General features: G+C 37.0%; 1 protein-coding gene across 2 annotated transcripts in view; it reads right to left on the bottom strand.

Annotated features, from left to right (window-relative positions):
- LOC110828401 (5-hydroxytryptamine receptor) overlaps positions 1–18,485 on the bottom strand; it is a 187,921-nt gene that overhangs the window by 47,100 nt on the left and 122,336 nt on the right. For both annotated transcript variants that reach the window (XM_022061118.2, XM_022061119.2), the window contains exon 3: positions 50–293. In XM_022061118.2, coding sequence (XP_021916810.2) covers positions 50–293 — 244 coding nt within the window. The remainder of the gene's footprint in view (positions 1–49; positions 294–18,485) is intronic.

Raw genomic sequence — 18,485 nt, 5'->3', positions numbered from 1 at the left:
AGGTACGGGTATGATGTTTCAACTTTGTAACGACGATGAGGCGTCTCACCTGTCTAAGGCGATCGCCACCAGGTGCAGGATAGAGGCCGTGCAGCACAGCACGTCGCTGGAAGTCCACATGTCGCACAGCTCAGGACCCAGGGTCCACTGCTTGCTGACCTCGTAGACGGCACTGAGAGGCATGACGAGACAGGCCACCAGCAGATCGGCCACGGCCAGAGACAGGATGAGGTAGTTGGCCACGTTCTGCAGGTTGCGTTCAAGTAGGATGGCGGCGATCACGAACACGTTCCCTGCCAAAACAAAGCACTTTCATCTCAACGACTGCTAAACACGAGATATCTCGTTCTCACGTAATATTCTGTCTGCACTCAAACCAAAGAGAACGAGGTAGACAACATAGAGAGCGCGCTGATATCAGTCGGCAAACATGAAAGAAGGAGTCCATTTGGAAAACATATCAGTAGATGGAAGGATAATATTAAAACGGACCTTTAATAACTAGTGTGCGATGGTTTGGACATCATTGAGCTGCTTCAGCATGAGGTTTAATGAAGGGCTGTTAAACACGGTAGTGCTCAGTTAGGTTTCGTAAAAATGTTGGGAATTTACAGACACCTGAAAGACTATCAGCTTTTTGAAAATGTATACTTAATTGAGATACTATATCTTGCACGAAATTTAATATTTATCACTAAGTACTCCGTGGAGTACAGTTTTTCCTGACAAACTAACAGTAGACGCTCACCTAATCAAGAATTTTTTTACCTTTATTGGAATTCGAATATTCAATACCGCGTTCACAAAAGCTCAATCTAGATCCTCCCTTAAAACCAGACGAATTTAGTACACACCCTCAAACCGTATACCCACAAGGCCCATTTTAATATCATCTTCCCACCTACTACTAGGTCTACCGACTATTCTGTTTCCTTCAGGTTATTCCACGAAAATTCTGCACGTATTTCTCAGCTCCTCCATGCGCTGTGCATATCATCGTCATTTCATCCACCTTCATCTGATTATCTTAATAGAATTTTGTGAAAATAACAAATTTTGAATCCCCTCATTACAGATTTTTCTACAGCCTCCTATCATTTCATCTCTCTTAGATCCAAATATTCTCCTCAGATACGTGTTCTTAAACCCAATCAATCTGTTTTCTTCCCTCAACGTGAGAGATCAATTTCCACTCTCATACTTTCGTATACAATTCAGAGAAAGAATTCCAAATCTTATGAGACAATATCACAATATCAATGGTTGTGAGTGTTTACTATTTAATATTTTCTCGTCATTAATGACAGACAATTTACTACTAATAAAATGGTGTGAGACGTGAGGATTTTCTACAACCGTAAATAGTGGAACTACCTTCTTCTGACTTGTGACGCCGCGGTCAGAGTAATTATACAAACGGAGACTACAGGTCCCTACGAAACGTCGAAACTCTCGAATACGACTACACGGTCTCAGGATCCAGAAGACCTCAGACGAAAAAGAAAATATGTAATTGGGGACATAAGGTTTGAACTATAAAAGCGAACATAATTTAACGCTGCAAGGTAAAATAAAGACAATTCCCAGTTCTCTACAAAGGTCAAGGAAACACACGGACAGGCAAGTGTGTTGAAAGAGGATAACCGAGCGCTGAGTCGGGCAAACGTAATAAATCAACTGCCTCTACGTCGTTCGACCTTCCAGGCAAGTCGCTCGGTCCTGTCGCCTGGATCTGACAAACACTTTAGATTCGTACACACAGCATCAGCACGCTGGTCCATGACCATTTCAGAGCCGGGACACAAGAAAATATTACAAGGTTTAATTTGATAAACCTGAAGGGAAGAGAGAGTAGTTGGAAGACCCAGGTGTAGATGGAAGGACTAATGTGGACATTAAATATGTCTAGATTAGGCTGACTCACGTTTGTGTTAGTGGTATAAGAACTTCTTCGACTGACTAAAAACAAATTTAAATGTAAATATTTATCTGTTTCAATGGGGTTTTTGACGGAATTGGTATATCAATTGTGGCGCAGGATTGCATGAATTTTGCATTTATTTTCCGCTACTTGGTGGGGGGATGAAACCTTGGAAGCAATCTTTAGAAGTATATTATGCAGAACAGAAAAAGAATTAAATCTTGGAAATGTTTTCATGCTTTGAGTTGAAAAGTAATTCTAACGTTCCTAGATGGAACTGCACTTTGAAGAAGTACAGGAAAACATAAATATCTGGCTAACACTAGAATCAATACATTACTGAGCTTTAAACATTTATCTCTTCTATTTTTCTTTCTAAAGAATCCAGCGAATCCAGCGTCCCTTCTGCACCGAACGGAAGAAGGCTGCTTAATCCCGTTCTCAAATTGTAAAATATATTTATTATTTTACAAGGAAACATCAGGCTTATGGTATTATCGTGTCGCCTGCCTCTTTCCTGAGCACGTAACGTACAATGAACACCAATCTATTATAAGCATAACAACATTAATTCCATCATCAATGTCAATATGGCGGCTATGCGAATATTTAGGTGGAAGTGTGACCACTTAAAAGGGGATACAAAATTAAATCTTGGTACTCATTAAGGAAGAATGACGTAAGTACAGTGTATTGACTTATGTATTTCTTAGCCGGAATTAAAATTATGATAATATATTAACTAATATTCACTTTCTCTCAAGTTAATGTTTTGTAGAGTGTAAAATTGTACGTGACATTTATATTAACTCCTTGTCTGACGATTGTAACTAATGAACCACTGGAGTTAAACACGTGAAAATTAGAAGGGTCTTAGTTCATAAATGTTCGTATAAGTTTAAAATGCAAAATGATTTTCTATTTTAAAAATTATGAACATAGTATATATATATATATATATAGTAATAATTAAAATACATACGATGACAAATGAAAGTTATGCAGAGATCGAATTTCTAAACTTCATACGTATTTATTAAAAATTCTTGACCTCATCGCATTTACTGATGAATTTAAAAAAAACCTGGCTTCTTTAAGTTCTTTATATAACTAAATTTTCTCTTAAATACATAATTATAAAACAGTTTTTATTATAATTAAATTTTCATACAAAGAAGAGTAGAATAAACATAATTAAGACAAACGTGAGCAGACACACAAACAGTGATAATATAAGCCTAATACTCCCCTTTAAAAAGTTAAAGTACGATATAATGTATTGATGAACCTTGATAGTGAACGCAGAAGGCAACACTAGACTACAGAGTTTCCAGTTACGCCTTCAAAGAGCACATATCTCAAGTAATTATGTACCCTGGGAGACATTTACTGTCATATGAGACAGTTTCTTTACATCTTGGACTGCGAACTCGGCACAAACTTAACGTTAAGCCACTTTCAGTTCTGTCTTTATGACTGAAGCAACATTACTTGAGTCTGCTCCGCCAGTTACAGATCTTCAGCATTGAACCCCGTCCAGGAGAGACGGATGTTCAACTACCACCACCCTTCAATCCTGTCCCACTTATTTTCATCTGCCTTCCGCGGTGTTACAGCTCTTGTGAACACAGTAATGAATCCTCATGTCTCATAAAAGGTAGTTAGTTTCTTTACCAGGTGAGAAACTATAAGCTTCTCAAGAAGGATTCTACTGTATAGTTGTAAAGTGATGTATTGCGTATAAAATCTTGACTCACGGGGGTCTGATGGATGACAAGGGACATTAATAATAACAGGATTATAACTGCTATCCTGGATGAATGTGAGTTCCTCCAATTAAACTCCGCTGGCTTCCGCCTATGAGACAGGTACAAGCTATTGTACTCCACGAACTTGTATTGTTATGGCAAGATTCATTTACGAACTCAATCCATATGGCAGGATACCGTCTTCGATAAAGTCTACCTTACACTGACGTTTTCTATCAAATAAGATTTAGGGTGCCATTTTGAATGAAAATGATATGCGTTGTTTTGTTCCACTAATTACCTGAGCTTAGTACGTTTGCATGTATAATTAATTGAAGTTTAAATTAATCTTCCTCATGAAATCTGCCTACACTGGTTGACGTAGTAAGGCTGTGACAGGAACAACCACTGTAATTTCTGTTACTACACAAAACTCCACGTGGTGTTGAAAGAAAGAGTCTCATTAAAAACCGTGGCTATGTAAGCGATAGTTGCTGAACTAGTCACGAACTCCCTCGTCTTCTGCAGAATCTGAAAGTCTATTATCGTGTTCATAACACCCGGCCACTGGACGCTGTCCTCATCAATATGAAGCCATTCCTCACCTTAACACACTAACAAACTCCGCAGACAAGAATCCTTCTTGAGATAGTACGCTGAGCTAATCGAGAATTTCTCAACTATTATGGAAGGTCCATTACTATTTTCACAAAAGTCCACTGGTCATTCGTCTTTATCCTGAGCCAGATTAATTCAATCCAAACCCTCAACGCTGTTCCCCTAAGTCAATTTAATATTATTCTCCCACAAATGCGAAGATCATTACAATAATTTCATTCATCCAAACACTCCAACGAATATTTTTTTAAACACGCCTCATCTTACGCACGCGCGCAACATGCCCAACCCATCTATCCTTCATTTTATCATACTACTAACAGATCAGAATAAATTATAAAACTCCTCATTATGCAATTTTCTTCCAGTCTCTTCACACTGTATCCTCTTAGGTCCAAATATTCTGAACACCCTGTTTTCAAACACCCCCAGCCTGTATAAAACTTCATTCGGTCCCCTGTTAATTCGGCTCTCTCAAATTAAAACACTTTCTAATCACCCTGAACAAGCAGGAGATATTTTATTCCGAAACGCTGATAATCACCTGCAAAGCTGCACGAAATTTACAATCTAACAGACAAAATCCAAATGTCCACTCCTGTGAGGTCCTAAAATCTCATGAAGAGGAATTTTACGTCTCGTAAAAGGTATGAAACAGGAGTTGATTAATAAACAATACGAAATTAATACAACGTTAAAATACATGGAAACGAAGTAAGGAGTGAAAATTCCATTCAGTTCAGTTCAGAATATCTTATCTTCCTTTGTGAAAAATAAAAATTGCAATTCAAATATTGCTGTTTTATGTCAATGTCTCTCACCCTAATGTAAAAGATTTGCAAAAACAAGGTTCTATGAGCTCTCTAATTCTCAGTATTCCCTAATATTATTAAATAATCAAATCAAGGAAAATTACAAGCATAGTTTATGTAATGATCACGGGAAGACGATAAGTGAATTCAAAACAGAAATTAGCAACACTGAAAGGTAGACTACCAGGGAGACACAGGCGTATATGACAATATAATATTAAAGTACAAAAACAGTGCGTGAGTGTAAGCTGAATTTAACGGATTCAACAAGAAAAATCTTGAGTACCTGAAGAGGAAGGACTGTGTCATTGTCAGAGTTTATTAAACCTAAAAAGCTAGGGCAGTAAGTAATGTATTGGCATACAAAGTGATGTATGTTGTAGAACTTCTATAAGTGTGTAGCAATTGTGTTGTTTTGAATAACGAAAGTGTTCAGAATCAAAAGATATGATTTTAAGGAGAATTAAATGTTAATATTCTTTAGGATGTGGCAACTACGAAGCCTACGAGACGGCATTCTGTCCGTATTCTGTACTGACGACTACAGGGAAAAGTGGTTGGTTACAAAAGACGGAAACCCACAGTAATGGTATGAGGATCTTACAATAGGCTAATAAGCCTACAGAAATGCGAAGGAACAAAGGACAGTCTTAGACCTACACTTTGAAGCAGAACGCTATTTTTCAAATTTATGGCAAATCAAGAATTTGTCGGAAATATAATAACAACTAAAAAAGACTTAATAATAAAAAATGCTTCATAATAAAAACGCTGATAATAAAGACACATTATATTTCCAAGCATTCTGTATAATATATTCGTATACACATATATTTCTTTTACACGACAATAAATTCTGTATTCACAGATATAAATCTCTTTTTATTGATATTAAAAGTAGCAAATTCATCACTGAATAAATCTTTAATCAAGGATATGATAGACATGAAAGCAGTTTGATATAAAAGTTACTTGGTTTATTGTATTTTTCTCAGTTCCTTTAATATTTTATGATAAAGCTGAAGGTAAAATAGGACTGTATTCTCCCGTTCGGATATGCAACGTACCATTTCGTGCTGTCAAACAAAGGACATAACCTGTGTCGTTCCTAACCTAACCTTTCATTTGCATGTACAAAACAGTGATGTAATAATGTTATCAGCAAAGGGACGAGACATGAGACTGCGGTCAATGTGGCGGTTTCTACCTTTCAACTCCTACGTGCGTGTGACAGCCAGTTTTCGGCCCTTATGGGCAGATCCTACAGCACATAAATACAGAGCAGGGCCCAGCGGGGGGAGGGGGGGACTTTAATTAAGCTCATGGTGATCCGTTAGAAGCACATCATCTTTCAAACTTCGATTTTGTACTGGGGTGGTGTGTGTCGTAAAGTGGATCGTCAAATCACAAGACATGTTTACAGACGATAATAAAGTTGCGTCATATTGTGATAAATATATATTTGTTTAAATCTTGTCAGTCAAATCAATCAATAAATTTATCAATATATTACTTTATTTTCTATTTCTAATTTATTAATATTCATTTAGTCTTTATATTATATTATTTACTTTACAGGATGATACAAAAACAACAACAAAACCTTCACCCACACAAAATCATGTTGAGCACGACGTACATACAGAACAACTTCGAATACGATATTAAAAAAATACAATAAAATCTGGAAGAAAACATCATTTGAAATCTGATAAACATCTGATTAAAAGTTGCATTTAATAAATTATATTTAAGTTTATATAATTTTATACACCTGAAGATGATTCTTTTATAACTGAAACATGTGTAAAAAAGTGATGTTCTAATGTAAATCGAACATTTCGATAGAGAACATCATTTAATATATTTTAAATATTTAAATGTTAATTATAGTAATATTTTAATATTTAATAGGAATTTTATTGTGATTAGACTGATAAGATTTAAACAAATATGTTTATAGAAGGAAATTGTATCGCGAATGACTTATTGATTTTTTGGTTTATTTAATGAAATTTATTCAGTTGTATAAATTATTACATTATAATGTATCTGCATGATCGTGGATGGTGGCTTTGAAAGGATGTGTTACGAGGTCCTCGTAACCTGTTCTAAAGCGTTAGGATGTGGCGAAGTCAAAACGAATTGAATTCGCTTACGACACAACTCAATATCAGGTTAATCATAAATATTCGGATCCAATAACAGGCATTTTCTAAGTTACTTAATAATTATCAATTGCACAATAAATTATTAAAATTCTTTGATTTATACTCAGGAGATAATAAGTTCTGTCTTGGCAGATTTTTCGTAGGTCTCTATAGAGACAAATTTTGGAAAAGTATTTACACTTACCATAATTTTATATTTACAAATCATTGCAATTTTACAATTTTATGATAACCTTGTCATCTTATAACTTCTGTAGCCGAAACAGCTTCGGTGTATAACGAAAGCATGAAGCCAATTTTGTCTTCCTCACTTATGCGCGTGGTGAAGTTATAAATAAATAACATATTCCTGATTCAAATTATTATAGATAGGATCTAAAAAGACTTTCCCCAATTCCCCAATGCATATTAATTCTGAAGGTGGTCACTGAAATGTTTTCGGAAACGCTGGATAAATTTCAATATTTAACGCGATCCATATTTCTTCAAAACAACGTGTCAGTGAGATGGATGAGTATTGCCTTACTCGTCCGGCAACTTCTGCGTCGCGCGTGTACGGCGTAAGGTCTAAAACACTGGCACTGCACCAAATTCTACGTCCAATATTTTTTTGAGTTCCGTTTGCATCGGGTTTCGTGGTAACAAATGCATCATATGCCCGAATAATATGGCGATATATTTTGATAAATTTGATCAAAATAGACTTGTGTTCCATTTGATGCAGAAGTCATGATGATATTTCATCCGATACGGATGGAAACAAAGGTCGACCTAAAATTGTTTGCTTTACGTTCCTCGTTTTAAATTTTATCGAAATTCAATACTTGGTTTAGAAGGAGACGACATAAGACCAGACCTGACGTCATTATTATCCGTTGGATGTAACGTAACACAGAAAGCATAATATTTCCCACCTGCTAATCAATGCAGACAACGAGAAATTTCAAAGCACAATGTACTGTTCGGCCGCCATAACTCTGTAATCCCGACAGGCAGTTCTTTACAGATTAGCAGTAGGGGACGACAGATAACAGCGCGCATTTCATGCGGTCGAAACGGTCCGGAAGAGACAATCTGAAAGGCCAGGTCAACCGAACTGGCAGATGCCCCTTTCATGTTGGATATTTAATCACAGGAAACATTCCCTCAAACATCGATCTACCAGTTAAATAATACTGCATACTACATTATACCACAAGTATAAATAATTTCAGTTACATGGAACTGCACACTATAATTAATAATTTAATTAAATTTAATTCTTCATTTTAAATTACCAACTTAACAGATATACGAATCAATTACAGAGGCAACAGAAGAGAATAAAACGTAAAATAAGAAAAGATAATATGTATATTTACGCTTTCAGCTGAAGCTCGCATAAACAAACTTAAAAATACTTGTTAGCATATAGCTCGAGAACTATTATACCGCGTTACATCAGACATTGCACGCGTATTTACTGAGACCAGCAAGAGATATGAGTGTAAAAACTCCGGAAAAAATTTGTTTGAGACGGATTTCTACCTAACAACGCGCACTCTGCCAGAATGCTATTTCTCAGATCTCCAGCTTTTCCTTCCTGCATTTGTTATGCGTTTCCAAGGTTTTTACTTAATTGTTCCTAAATGTTAGAAATATATTACGTATAAACAAGCATTGTGAACGAAGTACATGCCTAGACTTTCCGAATACGACTTCTCGTTTGTCAGGAGCTCAAAGATCTTGCAAGAACCGACCCCAACTTCCTTTCTAAGCTCCGTGTGACTTCTTCCTCTTCCCAAAGATGAAAATTCAGCTAAAGGGAAGGAGATTTGAGACGATAGAAGAGATTCAGGCAGAATCGCAGATAGTGCTTGACAGGCTGACAAAGAAAGATTTCCAGGGATGCTTCCAGGCTTGGCAGCGGCGCTGGGATCGTTGTGTTCACTCCCAGGGGAACTACTTCGAGGGTGATGGATGAATTTAATACCTGAGATAAGTGTACGGGTTTTTATACGCGTAGTCTTGAAACTTTCCGATCGCACCTCGTATATGACGTAATCATGCCACCCTTCTGTATAGCATTGCTACAACCGATTACATTCGTCATCAATTAACATGAACCAACGCAAATAATTGGCTGCAGACCTCTGAGGTCTATCGCCGCTGTCACGAAAGGCCATCACTGCACACGTTCCTGGGGTCGTCGTATTACCCTCCCATCCTCACAACCTGTTCTCTAAGATCCGCATTAATGTTATCATCCCTTTCCTTAAATTCGTTTCCTAACCAAATTTTTGCAAGTAATTCTTGTTTCCCTTTACCTAGTTGCATGCCTACGTTACCGCATCCTCCTAATATCCTAGCAACATCACGAAACTGGTACACGTCATTAAGTTCGTCGTTATGTGATACATTTAACTGTCCACTCACATCGTCCTTAGATCCTAACATTTTACCAAGCACTGCCTTGAGACACCTGCAATTTATATTGTCCCCTCAAAATAGGACTACGTATTAGAGCCATAAACACAAATTGGAAATTATTTCTCTGAAAATCCTGATCATTCGAGTTTTATAAAACCATGGGATAAAGGTTTTTTGGATTTTGTAGTAATAATAATTTCATGATTTGTCTTTCTCCTAAATATATCATTAACATAAACACTTTTTTGTTAACTTTATCGAATAAATTGTTAAATATTATCAAAAGACAGAAATAAAAGTTGAAAAAACATAAATAACTTCATTTTGCAATCTTTACATTTGCAGTATTTCTTTCAGTGTACCCTGAAGATGGATGCAGATACAATATTTCCGCAGATGTTTATCTAAAGCACAGCAGTGACGTTTGAAAGTTGAAATATACATCAACATCGCACTTTAACACAGTTTCAAATTCTGTAATTTGGCCTATTGTACCTCTTTTTTTAAAATATTAAATCACTCTCGAAAACTAACGAGCAAAATAAAATCCAGAACAATTGTCGAAGATACTCAATTCCAATAATAATCAGATTAATTTCTGAAAGCGTCTGCGAGGCATTGTGAATTAGATTACTCTCGTCAGCGAATCTCAAAACTTTGCTTGCTTTCTGCTGCACTGAATGGCTCCAGCGTCATCATAGTGACAGACGTTAGTAAAGCAAGTTATCAATAAAACACTACATAGAAAAATTTTAGAGTATCTTAAACTTCTTTTTAAACCTTCCATGAAATTAATGTAACACAAGGAATGAAATATGTGTCAAGACGTGTTCAAATTTGAACATTTAATGGACTATAATCCTTGATGAGTCACGACTAAAATCATTTAATAAGAAACTCGAATTTCATGTAGAAGGAAACAAGATTGTAAGAAAATAATTTTCGTGCAGTAATCTAAAGAAAGAGCCACCACGGTGGTCTACCAGTTAGAACGCTGGACTTGTAATCCTGGAGTCCCGGGTTTGATTCCCGGCGGTGCCCGAATTTATAACTTGTGTTGGGCACGGCCGTGGTCTAGGCAACACGGAGTTTTCCTCCGTGGCATCCCAACAATTACTCCATTCACACACAGAAGAAGGCAATGGCAAACCACTTCTGGATCATCTGCCAAGAACGTATATGAACAAGTCCCAGTCCGAGAGAAGGATGGAAGGATCCTGTTCATATGGACCTGTCGTCAGACAGAACACTAAATAATAATAAGATGAGGTGGTCTAGCGGTTAGAACGCTGGTCTTGTAATCCTGGGGTCTTGGGTTCGATTCCCGGCGGTGCCCGAATTTATAACTTGTGTTGGGCAAGGCCGTGGTTTAGGCAACACGGAGTTTTCCTCCGGGGGCTTCCCCGGTTTCTCCGTGGCATCCCAACAATTACTCCATTCACACACAGAAGAAGGCAATGGCAAACCACTTCTGGATCATCTGCCAAGAACGTATATGAACAGGTCCCAGTCCGAGAAAAGGATGGAACGATCCTGTACAAAAAGCTTTGTATCTACCGAGGAGAGCATCTTAGAAGTAATCAAAAGTATTCAGGTCTATTTTCAAGCTAGTAGACAAAATTTCGGCGTTATGGAGAACCAATGCCAACCAAACGGATCTAACTTTTTTTCAATGTGTACGCAACACAAGCCACTGGCTCCGGGCGTCTGCTAGCAATGGATTTATCTCCTAGTTTCACTTTATTGTATGTGCTGAATGTGAGGCCTTTCTGAACAAAACGTGAGATGGAAGCAACGTTATCAACCGAGCGGAGGGATTCAATCAGCGCCTTTAGAAATACACTCTGCGTGGATAAATGCGGCTCTGGCACGGTGCGTTCTAAGGTTCCGAATAATCACGTTCTACATATATTAATTTCGCTTATGATGATAATTGACAGATTTATAGCAACGAGTATTTTTATGTCTAATCACTAGAATTCAGAACAGATACATAAAACAGATTATAGTTCACTCCCATGCTTTATGTTTCAAAAAAATGTTATAAAATAACATGAAATTTGTGTAATTAAATATGCAAGTTCTAATAATTCGATAGTATAAAGTGTGCAGCGAATTATTAATACAGAGTGTCCCAAAACTATTATTTACATTAAGACTCGAAAGTCAATCTACCCTCCTCCATTTTGCGTCTGAATCACGGGAAAAATAACTGCGGTACCATCTGTTAACTTCAGACCACACTAGGTTCTCCTCGTAAACACAACACACAGAGAATGATGACAAAGTTAATATTCCATATTTTAATGAAGGCATGTTCTTTCATTGCACTCAGAGAACCGTATGAATACACATAAAGTTTCAAAATGTGTCATCAGATAGATCCATTGCCATAATTGCATCAACTGGTGCATAGTTAGAATAAATCATTTGAAACCGATGACCGTCTAAACAGCACTGAAGAATTTAGTAGGCACCATACAGAAAAGAGAAACTTTCTGAACACAGCTATCAATTTGTTAACGCCGTTCAGAGAAATAATCTCTGATTTCAGTGGGGATAATACGAAACACGTTCATTTTAATTATAAAATAAGGTGGTGTATATAATTACCTTCGGGTTTTAAAAAGTTAATGCTGAAAAACACTCAGACATATTGTGAAGGATACATATCAAAAATAATCGCCGACCTGAATAAAACATAACTCTAGAATTATTTTAACTCATGAACTTTTAATAGTTCTAACATGTATTTTCTACATCGTTCAATAACACTACGTAATTGAATGTGGGTCTTTGGAATGGAATAAGAGAGGGTCGTAATGCTCTGAAATGCCATTCAGTTCCCTCTACATCCGACCATTCAAGTTTACCTTCAAACAGTTTTAATTAAAAGTATCACAGGATTAGTAGTTTTATATGAGGTCATATCTGGTTTAAAACGGAGCCTTAGTTATATAGCGCTCACATCGAATTGTCTGCGATTTGATTATTGATCAATGTTGAAGTATTTTGAAACACAATAAATCAAAATAAATTATATTTTATTGCATCTTTTGTGATCAAATATGAAGACAGTTCATTCAGCATAATAAAAACGGCAAGCGTTGAAGCATATAGTTCAACTAACAGCACTCGTCGTTTTATAAATTGGTTATTTGCAATTCTGCGCTCCCGAACGATAATAATACAAATAAAAATATGCTCTTCATAGCAAGCTGCATAGAATAATGTGCTTGTATTTCATGAAATATACAGGCTACTATGAAATGTTAGGAATCTTAAATATAAAAAGTAAAGTTTGTCCCACTATACGCCATGTAGGTGTTTGGGGTGAGTGGAGGTATAGCTCCTCTCTTCCTTGACCCCGGCACTAGATGGGGGTGAGTGGTCAGCATCACGCCCCGGCCGGCTTTACCCCCGGGAAAGGACCCCCGGTACCCATTGTAGAGTAGGCTGGGTGGGCCCCAGAGCCGGTCTGGACGCAGAGGCTAGAGGAAAAATCCTCTGCCCCCGTCGGGGATCGAACCCCGGCCGTCCAGCCCGTAGCTAGTCACTAAACAAACTAGTTCAGAAATTTTAAAAAAAATTCGAGTCCTCATTTTTTACAAAGCGTTACATAAAACAGACCATTATGGGTCGAAATGAAATTTAGACAATTTTTAGCAGAGATCAGTAATACCAAATGTTATTCAAATTGGTTGATGAGTTTCGTACTTGTGAGCGTTAAAAGCATTTCCATCAGTTTCTGTGTGTTGGAGTTCTATAATTTCTGTGGTATTCAGAAGTCTGAGCCACTTTCAATTAACCTGAATGCTGTTCGGATTTAGCAGTCACAAAGGAGCAACAGTTTCAACACTATCGAAGAAAATTTGATCACTTCAGAACCTTCCAGTTAAAACACGTCTCAGTACACTAACGGATTTGACTTCAAGCTGCGAGTTCAATTCAGGTATAAATAACTAATAAATCTGGAAGTTGAAGAGGATTCCACATTTATCGAGTGTGTTATGGCGTCTATCCCAAAATATACTTCCACATAACTGTCGCCGACCTCGAGTAGTTGAAATGCCGTCTTATATTGTCGGCCTAGAAGCGGATTAAATTAAATGAGATTTTCGTGGATTAGCTCAGTCTTTCTACTGAAATTTTCGGATTGTATTTTAATTGAGATTCCTCCTGTCGAGTCCATATTCCTTTTAATTCATCATCCGCTGTCAACACACCGCTCGAATCAACACAACCTATCTGAGAAATCGCCCTTTAAATAACCCAAGAAACATAATCATTCTACGAAGAAACGCTCTTGAAGAATACTCGAATTCAAAACTAATTTCCTTTTAGATTTGTTCTTAAAGTTTTCCTTTCTCTTGTCAGATTCACTTAAGAAATTCTTAATAGGGTTTCACAAATCGTTTGTGTTCTCCGTAGAATAGGAAGTTACCGCACGCGCAGTTTCGGCTACACAAAGGCATTGGAACAAACAATAAATGTTCCCGGAATCCGATTGAAATATTTAGCATACGTCAAACGGTAGTTCAGCTACAATAGGAGGAACAGTTTATTGAAGCGGGGATCCAGAAAGCTTAACGAAATTTCGAGCACCGCGGAAAGTGCTTCCTAAAAAGCAACTTATTATGAGTTACGTAAAAGACGTCACGTGAGTATTTGTCCCTGCAGCCAATGAAGATGGCGGCATCCATCTCAGAACTCTCTCTCTCCATTAAGTGGTTTTTGTGCAAGTCTTCAACCCCCTTTATCACTCTCATGCAGAGTAATATAAACAAGAAATTACTCGTTCCTTACATTCTAGAGCAGTGGTATTCAAACTTTTGTGTTCGTGTACCCCCAAACATAATTTCTCTTCAACTTTGTACCCCCAAAGTTGTTGGTGTATAATTCAAGTTATACATATTATATAATCTACATCTAAAATAAATTAAACAAGTTACATTACTGATTATTCAGTGTTTATCATAAAATATATTTTTTAAAAAAAAATTCATGTACCCCCTAAGATGTCTTCACGTACCCCCGGGGGTACGCGTACCCCAGGTTGAATACCACTGTTCTAGAGGTTAAGATATTATTCGATTTGAATAATCCTGTCAAAGGCCTGTTTAAAACTGAACAATAAATCACACACAACTATAATTCTCCATGATAATCTATATAATGACAAACGTGGGCCTTGGCGTTCTTTAATAACATTTCTCAATGGCAACTAAGACATGATAAAGGTGATATTTGGACGTCAGAGAGGAGAATTAACAGGACCATCGAAAAAAGTAAATTTCTCCAAAACTCAGTGGTAATTACATGTACCACCTACTGTAACATTTAGTTATTCAGAGGTTTGTTATCAGAATTTATTTATGGATTTCATATGATTATCAGAATAAAACACGAACCCACTGTCCTTAGGATGAGGTAGGAACTGAATTTGTAAGAATTATTAACACGGACGTCAGTTTTGAGAAAGTAAATGAGTTTCACGCGTATTCCACAAATTATGAGAATATCTTCTTTTTCTTAGCATTTGTCCCGTTTAGGCGGGGGTCTCCTTTTTCCCTCTCTTTTTGGAGGTTGCATGATCGGTTTAGACATTTGGTAGGACTCCTAGGACGAGCGAACAGCCCGTCTGACAGCAATCGAATCATGAGGACGAAATAGCGGAAAATGTGGAATACGAGCTCGGGGGTCGGGAGAAGTGAGACGCGCATACAAATTTGTAGTTGGGAATATTTTGAAACAACAGACCATTTTAGGGTCACAGGCACACATCACATTCGTCGTAACATACATACGTACATACACATACGAGGTGCGATCGGAAAGTTTCTAGACTGCGCCTATAAAAACCCGTACACTTATCTCAGGTATTAAATTCATCCATCACCCTCGAAGTAGTTCCCCTGGGAGTGAACACAACGATCCCAGCGCCGCTGCCAAGCCTGAAAGCATCCCTGGAAATCTTTCTTTGTCAGCCTGTCAAGCACCATCTGCGATTCTGCCTGAATCTCTTCTATCGTCTCAAATCTCCTTCCCTTTACCTGAATTTTCTTCTTTGGGAAGAGGAAGAAGTCACACGGAGCTTAGAAAGGAAGTTGGGGTCGGTGTAATGCACTACCAAAACGCCCGTAACTAAGAAACAAATGCTAATTCGATGATGCCGGCTGGCACACTGATTCACTATGAATGTAGGCCAGACCCCCTAAAGGCAGAAGCTCGTACTACATCCGGTTCGCCCGCTATTGACACAGTCTAGAAACTTTCCGATCGCACCTCGTACACACAGGCACGCACGCACAAGTGGCGTCTTCCTTTGGTGTTTCCAACTAGCAGTTTGTGTGGCTTCTCATCTCCCGCTAGCATGTTACAATTCCTCACACAATCGTCCTTGCACGCAGCAGGATACGCTTTCAGAAGCTGACAGTGCTCTCAGCTACTCAGGACCTTCCCCGCCTACTGAGGTACTCGAAAGTTCATAACCTAGCTCGGAAGAGCACTCCACCAGACCTTGTCCTGACCGAAAATATTCCAATCCACACATTTCCACACTACGTCCCTAACATCAATTTCTGCCCACCTTACCATCTACGTCTGCGTCTTCCAAGGTGTCTATTCCCTAAAGGTTTTCAAGCCGAGGACTTGTCTTCCCCATGGACACTTCATATCTCGCCCATATCAGCTTCATTAATTTTAACACCCCAATAAAATTTGGCGAACAGCACAAATCATGGCATTCCTCATTACGCGGTTTTATCCATGTTGTTCTTAATTCCTCCGTCTTGCGTCAAAATATCCTGCTCAGCGCCCATTTCTCGAACACCTTAAAATTACGTTTAGAAACCTGGATTTTTCTCCCGTCTTCAGGTATAAATCAGATGCATACTTCAGGTTCCAAAACGTGATATTTTTGGTATGATTTAAATGATGAACAAGGTGCGATAAACATTTTTTATAAATTATAGCGTTTTACTTAGCCTAGCTAAAATATATAATATAATTCAGATCTATACACAAACTTTATTTACAGATGTTAAAATTTAAAATTTAAAATTTGCGCTATTCATCGTTACTACGATGTTACAATACTGCGCCTTCATTACTACATGTTTCGATGCGTAGCATCATCTTCAGGTTTTCCCTTTAAAACTACTTTATATTTCAATGCAATTTTTTTTTATATATATCTTAACTGCGTCATGTTTGTGTTTTAATCAATATAATAATTTATTCACCGTCCATACACAAACTTCCTATGTCAAAATCCAAAAATCATGATTTGAAAATTAATTTTACAGATATAAACATCCAAGCATTAAAAGGAAGAAAATCAAAACAGTCAAACATATCAATATACGCGGAGCAGGATGTACAACAGTTTTTTAAAACAGTTTTTAAAATAAAATTGATTGACCTGATGATGGTGTAATACACCGAAACATGTCGTCAAATGTGAAATGTATCAAGATCTAATTCTAAAAAAATGTTGTAATTTTATGTAATCTTAAGTAATTTTAACAACATTTTAAGTTTGTGTATGGACGGTGAATAAATTATTATATTTCAATGCAAGTTTTTCATTTATTCATCTGTTTTGTAAATTTACAAAACAGATGAATAAATGAAAAACTTGTAAATTTACAAAACAGATGAATAAATGAAAAACTTGTAAATTTACAAAACAGATGAATAAATGAAAAACTTGCATTGAAATATAAAGTAGTTTTAAAGGAAAAACCTGAAGATGATGCTACGCATCGAAACATGTAGTAATGAAGGCGCAGTATTGTAACATCGTAGTAACGATAAATAGCGCAAATTTTAAATTTTAAATTTTAACATTTGTAAATAAAGTTTGTGTATAGACCTGAATTATATTATATATTTTAATTATAAAACACAAACATGACGCATTTAAACTATTAGCCTAGCTAGTTTCATGGGTATTCCGAAATCAATGAGAAAATTGTACACTGCTTCTCCACAAACTACATCAAAGACTTCCAAGTATTTAAATAGCAGATCTAACTGAATTCGAATTTTTTTTCGTGAGTACCTGATTCCGCAGAATATCTAATCAGTGACTGGTGGATTACGTCGAAATACAGTCTGTCTGTCTTCAATAATTTCTTGCGTGTACGTATGTTTAAGTCCACGTAAAATCGTTAATCCCTTGTGAATTCATTAGCTGATCAAGTGATTTCTACCCATATTAAGAAACTCTGCAAATAGACAACCATTCGCATTTTATGGGTGGGGTTTCTGATTTCGTGTTGTACTTAGGGGAGTGACCTAATATAGACTCTCGTTAGTCATAAAATCTGCAATTTGTATGATCAGTTTCATCCTCCGTTCATCCGTGAACATCGACAGACGATCCTTGTGTATTGCACCACAGCATCCTGCCACGAAGTCTTAACCGCTGATTTCATTCTTTATATACAAAGAGATTACCCCTAAGTGATTCCATAAAACTGTATAATCGCCCGCTTATTTTGTAAAACCTTTGCACCATCTGACTTCTTGCATCCAAACTAAATGAAACTTTGATACTTCTTTTACTAATGCACACCTTAATTTCAGCATTGTAACAATATGGAGTCCGAGATGCGTACTTTTCCACAAAACTACCATTTTTTCGTCTTAGAGCAAGACTGTTTCCTGTTTAATTTATCACAGCCTCAGTCTTCATCTTCTGCTTCGCCAACAGACCGAAATTTCAAATTCATACAAAATAACACACAAATTTAAATTTTGCATACTTCAATTTTTAAGTTTTTGGGCTCCACTGGAAAAG

Source organism: Zootermopsis nevadensis, unplaced genomic scaffold (genome assembly GCF_977971745.1).
Source record: "Zootermopsis nevadensis isolate Lab colony 2312 unplaced genomic scaffold, Znev_1.0 Znev_ptg000002l, whole genome shotgun sequence".
Lineage (NCBI taxonomy): Eukaryota > Metazoa > Arthropoda > Insecta > Blattodea > Termopsidae > Zootermopsis > Zootermopsis nevadensis.
Note: the sequence above shows the minus strand (reverse complement) of the source record. Positions and strands in the feature narration are given on the sequence as shown.